Genomic DNA, 16,383 nt, shown 5'->3' on the forward strand with positions numbered 1-16,383 from the left:
AGGAACAACTGCAGAGGGAGGGAAGGGTATGGGAGGGGAGAGGGAGCCCTGGTACAGCATGAGAAGGGGTGACACTGTTAAAAAAGAAATGTACTCTTTACCTGACCTATGTAACTGTAACCCCTTTGTTCATCACCTTTATAATAAAAGAACAAACAGAAAAAGCCAGAAGTGGTGCTGTGGCTCAACTGGTTGAGTGCTAGCCTTGAGCAAAAGAAGCTCAGGGGCAGTGCCTAGGCCCAAGTTCAAGCCCCCAGGACTGGCACCAAAAATTAAAAATAAATTATAATTAAAAAAAATTTTTAAAAAAACGACAGGGAAATTTGATGAACTGCAGGGTAACTTTCACACATCTGCGTGCGTCGTGCGGTGTTCACTTAATGAATGTGTCTGACATGCGTTCCGAGCGTACTGGTTAAGAGTTAACACTCAGACACACACAAAAACCATTTGCACACAGATTCTCCGGAACGGGCTCTGCACCGCAGGTCCCTCGTTGGCTAGGGTTACAAATCCCCCTTTAATATCATCCTGAAGTCACGTCATAAATTAACTATGGCGACTGAAAATAAAGCTAGCAGCGGCTGGGTGACCGCCACCCTCCACCACTTGGGAGAAGGAAGGTAAGCGGGGGAAGAAAGAAGGCCCAGGATGGCGGGGGAACGAAACAGAGCCACCCACCTCTCTCCAGGACGGACCGGAAGTCGGGCTCCCGGGCCGCGCCCGCTTCTTACGTCACTCCCGCGCGACTTCCGTGCTCTGAACATGGCGGCGCTGAGCGGTGTCCGCTGGTTGACCCGAGTGAGCCGCGGGTGGGATGCGCGCGGCAGCGGTTGGGCCGGGAAGCCGGGCAGGAGAGAGGGGGGCGGTCACTTCAGTGTTTGGGGTATAGAAGCCCCAAATACTATCCCACCGAACCCTGCTTAAGGCTGTTTTTGCCTCTGTCGCAGGGGGTGGTCGCCTCCCGGTTCCCTGGGGCATGGAGAGGTCTGAGTACCACGGCCGTCGCGCCTGCTGCTTCCAAGAATCAGGTACGGGCGATTGCCGCTGGCGCCTCTGCCACACCCCTGTGCCTTCCTCGCGACCACCCCCTGGCTCTCCCCGACCCCACCTTTCGCAAGGTCCCGGTCCCTGCCCCTGCCTCAGCTGTGCTGGCCCTACTCACAGGCCGCAGACATGAGAGTGGAGGGTGCCTTTCCTGTGACCATGCTGCCGGGAGACGGCGTGGGGCCCGAGCTCATGCACGCAGTCAAGGAGGTGTTCAAGGTGAGTGGCCTGGCGGGGGAGGGGGAGTAGTGTAGGGAGGTAGGGGGGATTCGATCACGCTGCTGGGAGGAGGAAAGTTCTTCATCTTGTGCTTCTTTGGGCTGGGGGGGACCTGTCCCTGAAGGCTGCTGATGTCCCGGTGGAGTTCCAGGAGCATCATCTGAGTGAAGTGCAGAATATGGCTTCGGAGGAGAAGCTGGAGCAGGTGTTAAGTTCCATGAAGGTGAACAAGGTTGCTATCATAGGTATGTGAAGTGAGCAATGTTCACTAATCCTCACTTTACACATAGGAATACATCAACTTCCAAAAATGTCCACTAATTGATACCTGGGCACTTGTTCCTTCTCAGTGGGAGTGTGGAAATCAGGTCATCTGTCAGCTGTCTCTGAGGGTTAAGTGTCTGTTGATACTGTATCATTCATTATCAAGTCTGGTAAACTGTTTCTAGACTGCTGGTTATGGCTGCCCCTTTTCTTTTGTCTTCCCTTCTGCTGCTGTGCTTTGTTTTCAGTCTTGGGCTTTCAGTTCTACCCCTTACAGTCTCAACTTTCACATCTCTTCTCTTGAATGCCTAACTTTCACATAGGCAAGTTAAATTCTTTTTAACAGGCCTTTGTCTTTTCTGCTTTGGTTTCCACAACACTTGTTCTGTGCTTTGATCCAACTTGACTGCTTTGGTGTCCAAATATATGTAATGCTTTGACTTGGCCCTTCCTTTCTGCATGTCAGAGTTCTCACAGTATAAGTTTCGTGTGGCTGCTGTAACAAACTACCACAGCTTGGTGGGTGGCTAAAAATAACACAGGTTCTGGGAGGGAGTTCTCTGGGAGCCGGGTGCTGGTGTCTCATGCCTGTAATCCTGACTAATAGGGTACTCCAATTAAGGCAGCATCCCAATATCCGGTCCGTGATCAAAAGAGCGAGACTGACACAAAGCGTTAAGCAAGCTTTATTTCCACACCTAGCATCAGGAAACAGACTGGTCAGTCAGGGACTGCCTCGGCAGAGATGGAGCCTGGGCTATTGTCTGACCCTATTTTTATAGCAGATTGACTACAAGGGACAAGCTGGACACGTACAAGTGACCAATAGGGTTGTAAAATTCACACGAAACTGCATAGTCATGTTGGGTCACACGCAGGTGACCAATTAGGTTGTAACCCATCTCTGGGCAGTTGTTTGAACTGGCCAATCCTTCTGGCCGATTTTGGTGCGCAGTTTTGGTGGGCAAAAGGCAAAGGTCAGTAACTTCAGTGGAAATGGGAGCCGCATATGTGCTTGTTACTAATTGGATGTTCCACCTGGCTCCTAACCTTGGTTCTCTGAGCTCTGTTATCAGGGATTTACAAATTTCCCAAGTTGACTCGGTAATTGGGGCCAATCTTACAAGATGGATGTTTAGCAAGCCATGTACTGCTTGTCACTGACATGAGGATGGGAAATACTTATAAGGAGGATATCATTTCCTCTCTGAGCACTGTTATTAGAATGGGGTCCCAACACTAAGGAGGCTGAGACCTTTTTTTTTTTTTTTTGGTTGGTTATGGGGCTTGAACTCGGCCTGGGCATTGTCCCTGTGCTCTTCAGCTCAAGGTTACTTGGAGAGTAGAGTCTCAGGGACTTTCCTGCCTGGGCTGGCTTTGAACTTCGATCCTCAGATCTCAGCCTCCTGAGTAGCTAGGATTATAGGCATGAGCCACCAGCTCCCAGCCCTGAGACTCTTATCTCTAGTAAACCACCAGAAAATGGGAAGTGTCACTGTGGCTTAAATGGTAGAGTGCTAGCCTTGAGCTGAAGAGCTCAGGGACAGCGCCAAGGCTCAGAGTTCAAGCCTACAACTGACCAAAAAGAAAAAAGAAAAAGTTCTCTTAGTCAATTCTGGAAGCCAGAAGTATGAATCTAAGATGATGACAGGGCCACAGTCCCTCTCAAAGCTTAGAGGCCTATGCTTCTTTGACCCTAGACTTTTAGATGTGATTTTTCTCTTACTGTACATGGCTTTCTCCCCCTCCCCCACAAATGTCACTGTTTCTTTAGTTCTTATTTTCCTGTGTCTGTGTGTGTTTTCAACTCAGGGCCATACAGTTGCTAAGTAGTTGTTCTACAATTTGAACATGCCCCCTGACCCTTTTTAATTACTTTGTGGATGGGTGAGTGTGTGTGTGTGTGTGTGTGTGTGTTATGAGGCTTGAATTCAGGGCCTATGCATTGTCCCTGACCCTTTTTAATTGTGTGTGTGTGTGTGTGTGTGTGTGTGTGTGTGTGTGTGTGTGTGTGTGTGTGTGTGTGTGTGTGTGTGTGTGTGTGTGTGTGTGTGTGTGTGTGTGTGTGTGTGTGTGTGTGTGTGTGTGTGTGTGTGTGTGTGTGTGTGTGTGTGAGATGAGGCTTGAATTCAGGGCCTATGCATTGTCCCTGAGCTCTTTTCACTCAAGGCTAGCACTCTAGTACTTTAAGCCACAGCACTACTTCCAGTTTTCTTGTAGTTAATTGGAGATAAGACTTTCATGGGGACTTTCAACCTGGGTTGGCTTTAAACTGCAATTCTAAAATCTCAGCCTCCTGAGTAGCTAGGATTTTTTTTGGGTTGGTAGTGGGGCTTCTTGAACTCTGGGCTTGGGCGCTGTCCCTGCGCTCTATAGCTCAAGGCCAGTGCTCTACCACTTGATCCACAGCGCACTTCTGATTTTCTAGTGGTTTATTGGAGATAAGAGTCTCACAGACTTTCCTGCTTGGGCTGGCTTTGAACCATGATCCTCAGATCTCAGCCTCCTGAGTAGCTAGGATTACAGGCGTGAGCCACAGGCTCCAGGCTAGTAGCTAGGATTATAGGAGTGAGCCACTAGTGCTGGCTTGTCTTGTGTTTTTGCCAGAGGCCAGCTTTGAACTTTGATCCACCTATGTCTTCTCTGTAGCTAGGATGACAGATGTACACTAGCATGCCCAGCTTATTGAGATGAGGTCTCATTAATATTTTGCCTGGGCTGGCCTTGGATGGTGATTCTTCCATTCTCTGCCTCCCAAGTAGTATCATGTACCACTGTACCCAGCCCCTTTGTTTCTCTAAGAGGAAGAACTTAAGTCATTAGATTTATAGCATAGAACAATTCTCAAGATTCTTTCCCTTTGCAGTCTTTTCCCAAAGATCACATTTCTGGGTTTTAGGGCATCAACTTTCCAGAAACACTATTTAACCCACTGCACTCTTAACCAAGGACTAACTGAAGCATCAGCTCTTTTGTCATTTTTCCTATTATTACAAGAACAGATTGTTTCTCAGTGCTCCTATTGTATTGCTAATACTGTTCATCTTACCTGTCTTCCTGTGTATTATTTGCTCCCTGAGGGCAGGTCAGATGATTTTGGATTGATAGGCATTTGGCCTGACAGGCATTTGTCACAGATGAGACTATCACAAAAGTAGATAGAAATATCAGGAAAACTTGTAGATCTCTAGCATTGTTTCAACCTATTGTGAAAACTATCTGTCCTCTATTAGACCATTTTGAAGTTTCAGTAGAAGTTATATATGGTAAGTAAAGCAGTAAATTAAGATGTTCTGATTCTAACTATATTGCCTTTGCTTGCCCTTCCCAGAGGCAACTAAGGGTCATAGATTTGGGGATGGAGATGGGAGTCTTGAGTTGTACTATCTTACTGGGTGGATTTGACACTGGTCTCTGCTTTCTTGGGTTTGGTCTATGCCTAACACTGCTCTCCACACTTGGTTTCCACAGGGAAGATCCATACCCCGATGGAATATAAGGGGGAACTTACCTCCTATGGTATGCGGCTAAGGTAGGTGGATGGGTGAACTTGGGTGAGAGAAGTGCTAAGCACCAAGCACAGAGCTGATGGCGCTATCTACCTTAGGCGTAAGTTGGACTTGTTTGCCAATGTTGTCCATGTGAAATCACTTCCTGGGTACCCGACTCGGCACAACAATCTAGACCTGGTGATCATTCGAGAACAGACGGAAGGGGAGTATAGCTCTCTGGAACATGAGGTGAAGCTCCAGAAATGGGTGTGGGGGTAGCGGGGACATGAATAGAAGTTGGAAAGAGGTAGATCTTCTTGCTTCTCTTACCCAGAGTGCAAAGGGAGTGATTGAGTGCCTGAAGATTGTCACTCGAAGCAAGTCTCAGCGGATTGCGAAATTTGCCTTTGACTATGCCACCAAGAAAGGCCGTGAGAAGGTTACAGCTGTCCACAAGGCCAACATCATGTGAGTTGCGTGCCTTTGTGTGGGATGGCTCATAGGAAGGTAGCTTCACATTCTCTTCACTGATTCTGTTCCCTTTGGCCTATGACCAGGAAACTTGGAGATGGCTTATTTCTGCAATGCTGTGAGGAAATTGCCGAACTGTACCCCAAAATCAAGTTTGAGACAATGATCATTGACAACTGTTGCATGCAGGTGAGGCCCTCCCCATGTCTCTCCTGTTACAGTACAGAGGGAAAGCAGGCAGTAGAACTCATTTCTCTTCTTCATGCCCACCTTACTCCTTAGCTAGTACAGAATCCTTACCAGTTTGATGTACTTGTGATGCCCAATCTCTATGGAAACATCATTGATAATTTGGCTGCTGGTCTTGTTGGGGGAGCTGGTGTGGTCCCTGGTGAGAGCTACAGTGCAGAGTATGCAGTTTTTGAGACGGTGAGTGAGGCTGCTTTCTCCATCATCTGTACTCCCCTGTTTGACCTCAGGCCTCTTTTCTCTCATTCCCCTCAATCTTAGTGTTCTTCCTCCTAAATGACCCTGGCTTCTTCCTGGGATTCCCCCAATACTTGTCAGGGACCCTAGCCTGTTCTCCCTTTCACACATGATGCCCTTTCTGGACCTCAGCCTCTACTTATGCTTGCCTCCTCCCTGAGACTGGCTTCTTTTTTTTCTACAGGGTGCCCGGCACCCATTTGCTCAAGCAGTGGGCAGGAATATAGCCAACCCCACGGCCATGCTGCTGTCAGCTTCCAACATGCTGCGGCATCTCAAGTAAGGCATGGGAGGCTGGGTGTGGTAAGGGGTAGCACAGATGGGAAAGTCAGGGGCAGGTGTTTTGGATGGAATCTCAGTTTCACCCTGTTCCATTGACAGTCTTGAATATCACTCCACTGTGATAGCAGATGCCGTGAAGAAGGTGATCAAAGTTGGCAAGGTGAGTTTAAAAGAGTGCTGGGTTCAGGGCCTTGACACTATGAGGAATCTGAAAAGGAGTCTCCTTGGTACCCAGAACATCTGCTCTTTGACTTTTGCAGGGCTGCTCACCTCCCTTCTTTTGGCTGCTTCATCTTCTTGGTCTGCCTTAGTTCCCATCTATTCCTTCTTTCTGCTCCATTGCTTCATCCACTGCCTCTTTCTTGGGCCATCCGAATGCAGACCCTGCAGCCAATGGGAGTGGCAGGGGAGAGCATGAAGGATGAGGTGCTACCTTCACCTTGGTCATACCTACAAGCCTTCTTTCCTTCCTCCCACCTGGTCTGTCTCATTTCCTGACGTAGCCTCATCCTTTCTGATATGCATCTTCCTCCCCATCCCACTGCTTGCTTGGCTTCTTATTCTGCCTTGGTGGCAGTGGATCCCTCAGTAGCTCTAGAGTAGTGAGGTCTCTGCTCCTTCACTCCTGGCTACCTCCTTCCACTCCTGCCGCATTGCATCTTCTGGCCATCTGTCACCTGTCTTGGATTCCATCTTCCTTGATTACATTGCCCTGCCCCACTTCATGGGCTCTCTTCTCTTCTTCCCCATGGCTACTGCCTGTGGTGGTTGTAGGTGCGGACTCGAGACATGGGCGGCTACAGCACCACAACTGACTTCATCAAGTCCGTCATCAGCCACCTGAACCCCCAGCACGGGGGGTAGAGCCCTTTATTCCCTCCAACTTCACAAGGACCATGCTACCCTTCAGCAGTGGACCAGGAAAGGAGACCTGGAACCTCTATAGACAGTGGACCATAATTGCTTTTGTAGGGGACCTAGGTTGTCCTGGCTGGCTTCTTTAGGGAATTGTGTTGGTTGGTGGTGGGTGGGTTTTGTTAGGTAGGGCCCCACCTCTAACAAGGTATCAAGATCATGGTAATTTTCCCCCACAGGTTCGAACTTCTGACATGGGTGGCTATGCTACTTGCATTGACTTCACTGATGCTGTCATTGCTGCCCTGCCTCAGTCCTAGGTCATGCTCATACCTGTTAAATAAAATGTCTTGAGAAAACAATTTTGTTAGTTTGTTTTTATTGGGGTTTAGGACATGGGATGAGAAAGGTCCCCTTGGGGCATGCCCTTCCCCCCAGGAAATGTCCATTCTAATCCTGGGATGCTTTTTTGAGCTTTTTCTTTTTCTTGGCACTACTTTTGCTGCTAGCAGCCTCTTCAGGCCCACTGCTGACTGGCTCCTCCTTGGAGGAGAATTTCCTCTTTTTCTTGGGAACAGGGAGGCTGGTTGCCTCTTCAGGTTCATTTGCCACTTCCTTAGGTTGCTTCTTCCTCTTGAGAGGACTTGGGCTGCCACCAGCTATCTCTTCAAGATCACTACTAACCAACTCCTCCTTGGAAAAAGCTTTCTTTTTTTTGGGTTTGGAGAAAGAGACAGAGGGCTCTGGTTCTTCCATCCCATTTTCCTGAGGAGCCTCCTGGGGCTTTTGCTTTTTCTTCTTTTTGGGTTTTTCATGTGTTTCCTAATGGGAAGAGACACAAGAACAGTGTTATTCATGGCATGTGCACCCCCCACCCCCCACTAGAATCAAGGCAAAAGGTAAACTGCAGTGCTGCTGGATGGCTGATTGGCTTGAGTTCCACCCTCAAAGCTCCTAAGTGGAAGTCAGAGAGAACAGGTGAAGATCAACTTAAGAGAAAACCCCCTCCCTTCTGGTCATAAAGCCATCACCCAAGTTGTTCCAAAAGGAACCCTAAGAAGTGTCAAACAATGAAAATCCCAAGTGATTTTAGTCCACCACACTGAAGACCTCCCCACCCCCCCACCCTGTGACCAGAGACCATTTTCTGGGACAAGCAGAGCAGGAATTTATACTACCCCCTTGGTTGAAGACTTGGAAGGCAGCTGAGGACAGAGCACACTTGCCCAGGGAATGGGGTATGTGCTACACAACCAGCTGAGCTCCAGATCAAGTCCTCTGAGCACCTATCTGCTTCCTATAGAATCAAGAGCTTGCTTTAGATGTTTCTGTTCAAAGGCCTGAACACATGATAGCTTGTAGGCAAAGCCTTTGTTCTGCTCTTGGAGATCTTACAACCTATGATCTGCTTGTTTGGAGGACTTCCCTGCTGACTGACCTCATTCTCCTCTGGAGTACTACTGCTATTTTCTGGAGATGCCATGGCAAGCGCAGCCAGTCGCTTCTTTTCTTTTTTCAAGCGTTTCTTCTCCTGTTTCTCAAGCTTCCTAGTAATTTCAGCAGCTGCTTCCTCTGCCTGACCAAGAAACAAACAAAAAGTGCTGAGTGGTTTAAAGACTCCTGGCTTATCAGATTTCCTCTCACTTTTTTTGGATCAGGCTCATTAAATCAGTATTTTTGCCTCCACTCCAAAAGGTCAGGCCAAAACAGCTCATCACTTCCAAAAACCTCTTAAAAAGTTCAGGAGCCACCCAACAAAGTCCACTGACCTGAACCATTGCTTCCTTCATAACATCCAGATTCTTTCGTGGAATCTCTCCAGTCTCATAGAAGGACAATCGTTCCTCAACTTGTTCTCGAAGCTTCTCCCCAAATACACTTGTGGGTACCTCTGAATTTGTGTGTGGAAAACAAAACCTGTCAGCTCTTGGAGGGACAAACACTGCCCACCTCCAGTATCCTTCTACCCTCAGCTTTACTCAGACCCAATGTGTCAACACTCACTAAGTGAACTCTGTTGACGAAAAATATTTACCATCATTGTAGAAGCTGTGAAGGTAGTTGGTCTCCCCTTCCCTTCCCTTCCCTCCCAGTTCTTGTTCAACTGCAATTTCCCCACTCCATACCAGAGAAGCAATCAATTCGGGAGGCAATACTGCATTTGTTTGCGAGATATCGGGAGATACGGCCTTTGTTCTTGGCTGCTGCTCGGCCAATGAAAGTGGAGTGGAAAATGAGTCCGTATTTTGGTGTGTTACCCCTTGTCTTCAGGGCTCTGAGAGAATTTTCAGAATTTGAGATTAGAAATTGCAACCCCATCAAGCCAAGGCAGATCTCCCCGCCATTGCCCAGCCTCAGGCTGGACTGGGTTCTCTACCCCAACACAACATGCCAACCCAGAGATCACTCCCAGAAGCAAAGGGAAGGCACCCAATGTCGCTGACCTGGAAACTCAGTCCCTTTGCTGGGCCCTGGGAAATCACTCAGACACCAGGACTGGCCATCACCCCTATAGCAGAGGCTTCTATAGGTCAGGGAGCCCTGAAGAGCCATCACCGTGATCCCCAAACAAGCAGTGGGCACCAGAAGTGGCACCTGAGAGGGGCAGGTGCCCTCACTGGTACCTGAACAGGGCCTTTTCAGCCCCAAGGATCTGCACTGTGGATGCTGGATACTTGGCCAGGTTGGTGAGGCTGCCAGCATGAGCAATGAGACGAGCACCTACCTGGAAAAAGATTTAGTAAGTTGAGAAATGGGAAAGTGCTGGGGACCAGTTGCATATGCCCTGCTTTCCTCCGCACCTGGAGAAGAATACTAAAAACCTCCTCCCCGATTTCTTTGTTTCCTATGACCTACCGCTTCCCCAATTAGGGCTGACAGGCTGGGGGCTACTTGGCTCATCTTGGAGCGCAGGTAAGTGTGGAGGCTCTGACGGTACTCTGATAAAGATACCACACGACTGGAGAAGCTCTCGATGTTTATCAAATCAATGGCAGATATGTCCATTCCTAGGAAACAACTAGTGTGAAGGGGGGTGGGGTGGGGAGGGAGCGCCAGAGCTCTACACCCCAGTACATTCTACTGGTTGCAGGGATCTTCACTGACCCATCGAGGACCTTGAGGCATCCAGAATAGCTTTAGCCTTGGCTCCATCCATTGTCAGTTCCTCTAGCTTCTCCAACTTTTCCTCATTCAGCTCTTTCCGGTCTCCAATAAACTGGGCAATGCGGCAGTATGTGGCATTATCATTGATGATCTTTACCAACTCTGGAAAGTGATACCCATACCACTCCCTGCAAAAAGGCACAATCACACCCTGGCTTAACTGTTGGATCAAACAGTAAAGCTTCCTTACATCTATTCTGCCTGGAGGAAATGATAAATCAGATTTAAATCCTCCCTAGCCCTTGTCTCCCCATTCACAATACAGACTAGGCACAGGCCTGGGCTGAGGTGTATATGGGGTAGGTTTATTCTGCCTCCTCTTTCTATACAGTCAGTGTAAGAACACAGCCTGTGGTAAGCACCCGGAGGCCTGCTCTCTTGGTTCTGCCTTGTTCAAGATGCAAAATTAGCTAAACTACAGGCCAATGACTTCACTGTCAGGGGTGGCCCCTGCACCTTACCTGACGCGCATAGAGAAGGTATTGATGTCTTTATCCAGCTGGTCCAGGAGGCTAATGGACTGGATGATCATGTTGTCTACCCGGTTCACATTAAACTTAACTTTGGCACGAGAATAGCTGTGTCCCAACCCTAGCTGGGCTTTACAAGCTGATAGATCAGTCAGACCCTTCACCAGATTATGGAAGTGCAGACGAACTCCTAAGATGAGGGCAGGACTGTGAGCAAGGGCTTTGAGATAGCTCCTGCATCCAGTGGTCATCAGGCAAGCAGAAGCAACCTCAAATACCCTATGATGTTTCTATAACCCACCCCCAAAATATCCAGTTGCAGGATTATCTTACCTCTCAGGATCTCAGCAATTACACCTCCAGTCTGACAGTTGTACCCTAACTCCTCTTGTATGGCCGCACCAATCTTAGGGTCCCCAACCCCCAGGAGTACTTTCTTCTTTTTTGAAGGCAGGTAGGTCTCCAGGAGCAAGCGAAGGTCCTCATGAACCACACCTCAAGACAGAACAGAACTCTTCACCAACATGCTGGAGGATACTTCCATTATGAAAGAATCCTAGCCCGTGGCTGATTATGCAGGCCCAGCAGAGCAGTCTGGGATGCTTAAATTCCTCCCCTCAGGCATTGCTCAGAGAGAAGGAGACATCAATGATTACTCTCAGGGGATTGACAGATTCACAAGTCATCATTGCAAAGCCTGGGACCTGGGAGGTATTGGGGATTGTGTTCAAAAGCCCAAGCATGAGAACTTGGACACAACTGAAAGCTTTAAACATACTCTACAGTATTTGACTTGTTGTCTTTTTATTGGTCTACTATTCAAACAATAGCACAGGGCCTTTTCATTCAAGGTATCATTAATCACTTCAGTGCCTACATCCTGGATTATGTGCTTTATCCAATCCTTTACACTATCATAGTCCTCAGACTTAAGAGCTCCCGGGAGACAAGGTTATTGCCTGCCACGTAGTCTAGGCTGACCTCTTCATCCTTGTGCCTCAGCTTCCTGGGTGCTGTAGGCCTTGTGGCACCACTCTCCACTAAGGTAATTGTTTTAATAGGTGATAAGAGTTTGAACTAGGGGCCTGGTAACTGGCCCTACTCTTTTGTTCAAGGAGTTCTACCACTTTGAGCCACACCGCTACTTCGGGCTTTCTGGGGGTTAACTGGAGATAAGTTTTATGCTACTTGGGGCTGGGAAGGTGGCTCAGTGGTAGAGCACTTGCCTTGCATGCATGAGGCCCTGGGTTCGATTCCTCAGCACCACATAAGCAAAAAGAAAAAAAGCTGGAAGGGGCGCTGTGGCTCAAGTGGTAGAGTGCTAGCCTTGAGCTGTAAGAGCTGAGGGACAGCGCCCAGGCCCAGAGTTCAGGCCCCATGACCGGACCCCCCAAAAAAAAAAATTAAAAAAAAGTTTTATGCTACCTGCTGGTGGTTCAGACCTGTAATCCTAGCTACTCAGAAGCTAAGATCTGGGCTGGAAAGGTGGCTCAGTGGTAGAGCACTTGCCCTACATGCCTGAGGCCCTGGGTTTGATTCCTCAGCACCACATAAGCAAAAAGAAAAAAAGCCGGAAGTGGCGCTGTAACTCAAGTGGTAGAGCGCTAGCCTAGAGCTGAAGAGCTGAGGGACAGCGCCCAGGCCCAGAGTTCAAGCCCCACAACCGGACCCCAAAAAAAGAAAAAAGCCGGAAGTGGCGCTGTGGCTCAAGTGGTAGAGGGCTAGCCTTGAGCTGAGGGACAGCGCCCAGGCCCAGAGTTCAGGCCCCACAACTGGACCCCCCCCCAAAAAAAGCTGAGATTTGAGGATCACGGTTCAAAGACAGCACAGGCAAGAAAATACTTATCTCCAATTGATTACCAGAAAACCGGAAGTGGCACTGTGGCTCAAATGGTAGGTAGAGCATTTGCCTTGAGCTCATGAGTTCAAGGACAGTGCCCAGGCCCATTGTTCAAGCCCCAGGGCTGACAAAAATTAGTCTCATGTCCCCAGCTGGCCTTGAACCAGGATTCTCAGATCTGAGTAGCTGGGATTACAGGCTTGAGCACCAGCTCCCGCAGCAGATTAACTGTTTTAAATTGCAAAATACTTCCCAGTAAGTTATTGCCATTAGAATGAACCAGGTAGGAAAGGGACAGTATTCACTACACAAGTCCTCCAAGAGGGTAGAAGTAGGAACTACATCTTGCTTACTTGTCTTTAATGTCTTGGCGTGGGTGGGCCAACTCACCTTCAGACACTGCATTGGCATTTTCCAAGGCAACCTGCGACGAGGAAAAAGGACTAAAGGCCACGAGACGAACGATGTTGTGGAACTTGCCCAAGTTGAGCACACATTCCTCCACCTGTGGAAAGACACGCGTTTCCTTTCTTGCATTCCGGCCTCTGCAGCGCAGGCCACCAGCAAGTTATCAGTTCTGTAGTAATTACGTACACGGATACATGGGCCCCGTTCTACTGTAATCGGTGGAGTCAGAGGGTGGGGGAATCTTCATTTCTAACTGCTCCTAAAATGATGCTCATCATAAGCCCAGGTAAGGATCCCCGGCCTCCAGCTCCCCACAACTCGCTGGGCCGGCCACGTGGGAGGGCGCGGTGCATGCTGGGGCTCGAAGGCTGGAGGGGCTGCAGCGCAAGCCCACCGAGGGCACCCACCTGCGGCAGCAGCAGACTGATCTCCTCCACTTCTTTGAGCGCCAGAAGCGCGTAGCCGACCGCGTGCTCGAACAGCACGTGCAGCAGAACCTGGAACAGGGAGCCGGGCCGCGAACGTCAGCAAAGCTCCCGATTTCATTCAGTCCCGCTCCCACAGTAGACACTGGCCCAGACCTCGGGATCGAACCCGAACCCAGACCCAAACCACGGCCTTTGCATCACCCACAAATGGTAACCACTCCTCACCATGGCGCCTGCTGCCTGCCCAGCTCGCAATGCGGCTAGCAGGCTCTGGCGCGCGGAAACAGGCTCCAGAGGCCACGCCCCTTCTGGGTCGACCAATCAGAGGCTGAAGACGGTACCATTTTCGAACCTTCGCAGGGGCAGCCGGGATGCGATCGCCCGGAAAGCGGGCAGGGGTGGCGCAGGGAGCGAACGAACCGGTTTTCTTTTGCGCCTTTTGCGGCTGCGCGGGCTCACGAGCGCGGTTGCCGGGGACGCGCGGGGCCCTGAGGGCCTGCCGGCCGCTGCAGGGCTGGGGAAGGAACAGTCACGCATGCTTTTGTCCTCTTAAGTGCTGCGCGGTGAAACCCGGGAAGCCGGACCCACGTGGGCCCGGGCGATCGTTCCAGACCGTAGAGCCTCAGAGCCGGCTTCCGGTGGCGGAGCAACCCCAGGGTCTCACATTCCTTCTTGTGCTTCTGTACCTCTCGGCCCCGGCCTGCCGCCCGGGGTCGCCCACACCACGAGAGGCCCCACCCCACCCCCTCCTCCGAGCGCCAGGCCGCGCCTTCCGCGTTTTGTTTCAGCTGCGCGCGCGGGGTGCGGAGAGCGCATGCGCACAGCCTTCAGGGCCCATGGCTCCCGGTCGCTTTCCTTCTGCTTTGGAGACTTACCACTATTGCTATTATTATCGTTATCATCATTTTCGTTTTCTTTCTTTCTTTTTAAGTGAAGACACGTAGAAAAGGAAGACAGTTCTAGGTTTTCCTAGGCCGGTTGCTTTTGCGGGGCCGCGTGTTTGCCCACCTGCTGCTTTGACCCCAAATTCAGGTAGCTCCGAATGTATGGGAGCTGCTTTACTGTCTTCTAGGTGACTATTTTAAAATAACTTTTGCCTTAAATAACTAAGTTTGGGTTATAATTCGAAAACTTAGCTATTCTTAAGTCATGTATGACCTGGTACATTAATCGTTCTAAGAGGATTTAAAACAATAACTTCCCATAATTACTTCACATCACTTCATGTATTTTGTTTTCTTAAATGATGCAGTGATTTGACAGACTTCAAGTATTCTTTTTTTTTAATCCGGTCGTGGGCCTGAACTCTGGGCCTGGGCGCTGTCCCTCAGCTTTTCAGCTCAAAGCTAGCGCTCTACCACTTGAGCCCCAGCGCCACTTCCAGCTTTTTTTTTCTGCTTATGTGGTGCTGAGGAATCGAACCCAGGGCCTCAGGCATGCAAGGCAAGCACTCTACCACTGAGCCACCTTCCCAGCCCCAAATATTCTTTTATTTTTATTGTACTCAAATGAAAATATGGTTGGTGAATCATAAAAGCCTCAAATATAGATGCCAAATAGTTAACACATATTGACTTACAGTCATGAATCTGAATCTGTTACTGTCTTTCACATTTTAAAATTGAGTCGCAAAATCAACCTGTTTACATTTTAGTATGCTGGAGTGTCTGAAATATTATAAATATTTAAAATGCCAAAATAAATGGAAAATATTAATGAAATGGAAAATAATGCTGTGATTTTACTTTTTTGCTATATTATCATTATTATTATTATTTATTGCAAGTCCTGGGGCTTGAACTCAGGGCCTGGGCACTGTCTCTGAGCCTCTTTGTGCTCAAGGCTAGCACTCTATCATTTGAGCCACAGTGCCACTTCTGGCTTTTTCTGTAGATATGGTATTGAGAAATTGAACCCAGGACTTCATGCATGCTAGGCAAGCACTCTAGCACTAAGCCACATTTCCTGTCCTTTATTATTTCTGTACTTAATCTTAAATCTTACTGGGGGTTGATTGCAGGTGCTTATCCACTAGGAAGAGGCTTTCAAGTGGGACTCAGAATCCATTAATCAGTCATTCGTGGCTAGTGTTTTACAAACTAAGAGGAAACAGTATATTTAAGAAGTATTGGTTTGTATTTGTCTCCACTGAACATACACAGATATTACACAGTACATCTTTTTCACACACGTATGTAAACTCAAATCATATATCTGAGTATTAGAGCAGGATATATTTAAGAAAAAAAAAAAAACCCAGAGTCATTCAATGAGCCAAAAGACAACCACAGTCATCCTTTGCGTGGTTCTGAAACTCTAGCAACAAAGGGGCCCCTCATGAAAGTCTGTTGATTTTATATGTCTGAAGAAAAGTGTATCTCAACTAGTGAGATGCAAATGCTTGTGATTTGATGGAAAGGTATAGTATACATACTAAAATACAACATTCCTTCGATTTTCTCATCGTTGTCCTTTCATTAAAATATCTCCCCAATACAATCCTGATCTCAGTGTGCATCTGCAAATGTAATGTCACAGACCATGTCTTCCTTCCCTTTGTGCTGGTCAGTAAATTCAGTGCTCTTGCTTAGTTCAGACCTTCATCACCAAAGTAACTCGTGTGTGTGTGTGTGTGTGTGTGTGTGTGTGTGTGTGTGTGTGTGTGTGTGTGTGTGTGTGTGTGTGTGTGTGTGTGTGTGTGTGTGTGTGTGTGTGTGTGTGTGTGTGTGTGTGTGTGTGTGTGTGTGTGTGTGTGTGTGCTGGTCCTAGGGCTTGATCTTGGGCCCTGCTGTTGTCCTTGAGCTTTTCTGCTCAAGGCTAGCACTGTACCACTTGAACCATAACTCCACTTTCAAGATTTTTTTTTTGGAGATGAGAGTCACATGGACTTTCCTGCCCAGGCTAGCTTCAAACCACTATCCTCAGATCCTAACCTCCTGAATAGCTAGGATTTCAGG

The 16,383-nt window shown here is 48.6% G+C and overlaps 2 protein-coding genes and 5 non-coding genes across 8 annotated transcripts; 1 reads left to right on the forward strand and 6 right to left on the reverse strand.

The window, feature by feature from the left end:
• The first annotated feature begins 714 nt into the window (after positions 1–714).
• Idh3b (isocitrate dehydrogenase (NAD(+)) 3 non-catalytic subunit beta) lies at positions 715–7,477 on the forward strand. 2 transcript variants are annotated; one of them, XM_070006904.1, is made up of 12 exons: positions 715–801; positions 951–1,031; positions 1,168–1,266; positions 1,391–1,511; positions 5,002–5,062; positions 5,138–5,270; positions 5,356–5,489; positions 5,579–5,681; positions 5,775–5,921; positions 6,163–6,257; positions 6,360–6,420; positions 7,035–7,477. In XM_070006904.1, the coding sequence occupies exons 1-12, from the start codon at positions 766–768 to the stop codon at positions 7,122–7,124; spliced, it is 1,161 nt and encodes a 386-aa protein (XP_069863005.1). In that variant the 5' UTR covers positions 715–765; the 3' UTR covers positions 7,125–7,477. The 2 variants fall into 2 exon arrangements, with proteins under 2 accessions (XP_069863005.1, XP_069863006.1); XM_070006905.1 differs by having other exon boundaries at positions 7,355–7,477.
• Nop56 (NOP56 ribonucleoprotein) lies at positions 7,464–13,712 on the reverse strand. Its single transcript, XM_070006903.1, has 12 exons — positions 13,652–13,712; positions 13,406–13,495; positions 12,981–13,095; positions 11,084–11,245; positions 10,742–10,940; positions 10,221–10,408; positions 9,968–10,123; positions 9,740–9,836; positions 9,242–9,390; positions 8,885–9,006; positions 8,554–8,691; positions 7,464–7,937 (listed from the first exon to the last, which is right to left on the reverse strand). Exons 1-12 carry the CDS (start codon positions 13,652–13,654, stop codon positions 7,566–7,568), a joined length of 1,791 nt encoding a protein of 596 aa, XP_069863004.1. The 5' UTR covers positions 13,655–13,712; the 3' UTR covers positions 7,464–7,565.
• On the reverse strand, positions 8,767–8,838 carry LOC138817366 (small nucleolar RNA SNORD57). Its single transcript, XR_011368824.1, has one exon. It is a non-coding gene; the product is annotated as a small nucleolar RNA SNORD57 (small nucleolar RNA).
• On the reverse strand, positions 9,091–9,161 carry LOC138817368 (small nucleolar RNA SNORD56). Its single transcript, XR_011368826.1, has one exon. It is a non-coding gene; the product is annotated as a small nucleolar RNA SNORD56 (small nucleolar RNA).
• LOC138817397 (small nucleolar RNA SNORD86) lies at positions 9,593–9,678 on the reverse strand. The gene has a single exon (XR_011368850.1). It is a non-coding gene; the product is annotated as a small nucleolar RNA SNORD86 (small nucleolar RNA).
• On the reverse strand, positions 10,521–10,651 carry LOC138817378 (small nucleolar RNA SNORA51). The gene has a single exon (XR_011368835.1). It is a non-coding gene; the product is annotated as a small nucleolar RNA SNORA51 (small nucleolar RNA).
• Positions 11,375–11,444, reverse strand: LOC138817398 (small nucleolar RNA SNORD110). Its single transcript, XR_011368851.1, has one exon. It is a non-coding gene; the product is annotated as a small nucleolar RNA SNORD110 (small nucleolar RNA).
• Positions 13,713–16,383: the final 2,671 nt, after the last annotated feature.

The sequence above is a fragment of the Dipodomys merriami genome, unplaced genomic scaffold, assembly GCF_024711535.1.
Source record: "Dipodomys merriami isolate MVZ:Mamm:240054 unplaced genomic scaffold, mDipMer1.0.p SCAF_7, whole genome shotgun sequence".
NCBI lineage: Eukaryota > Metazoa > Chordata > Mammalia > Rodentia > Heteromyidae > Dipodomys > Dipodomys merriami.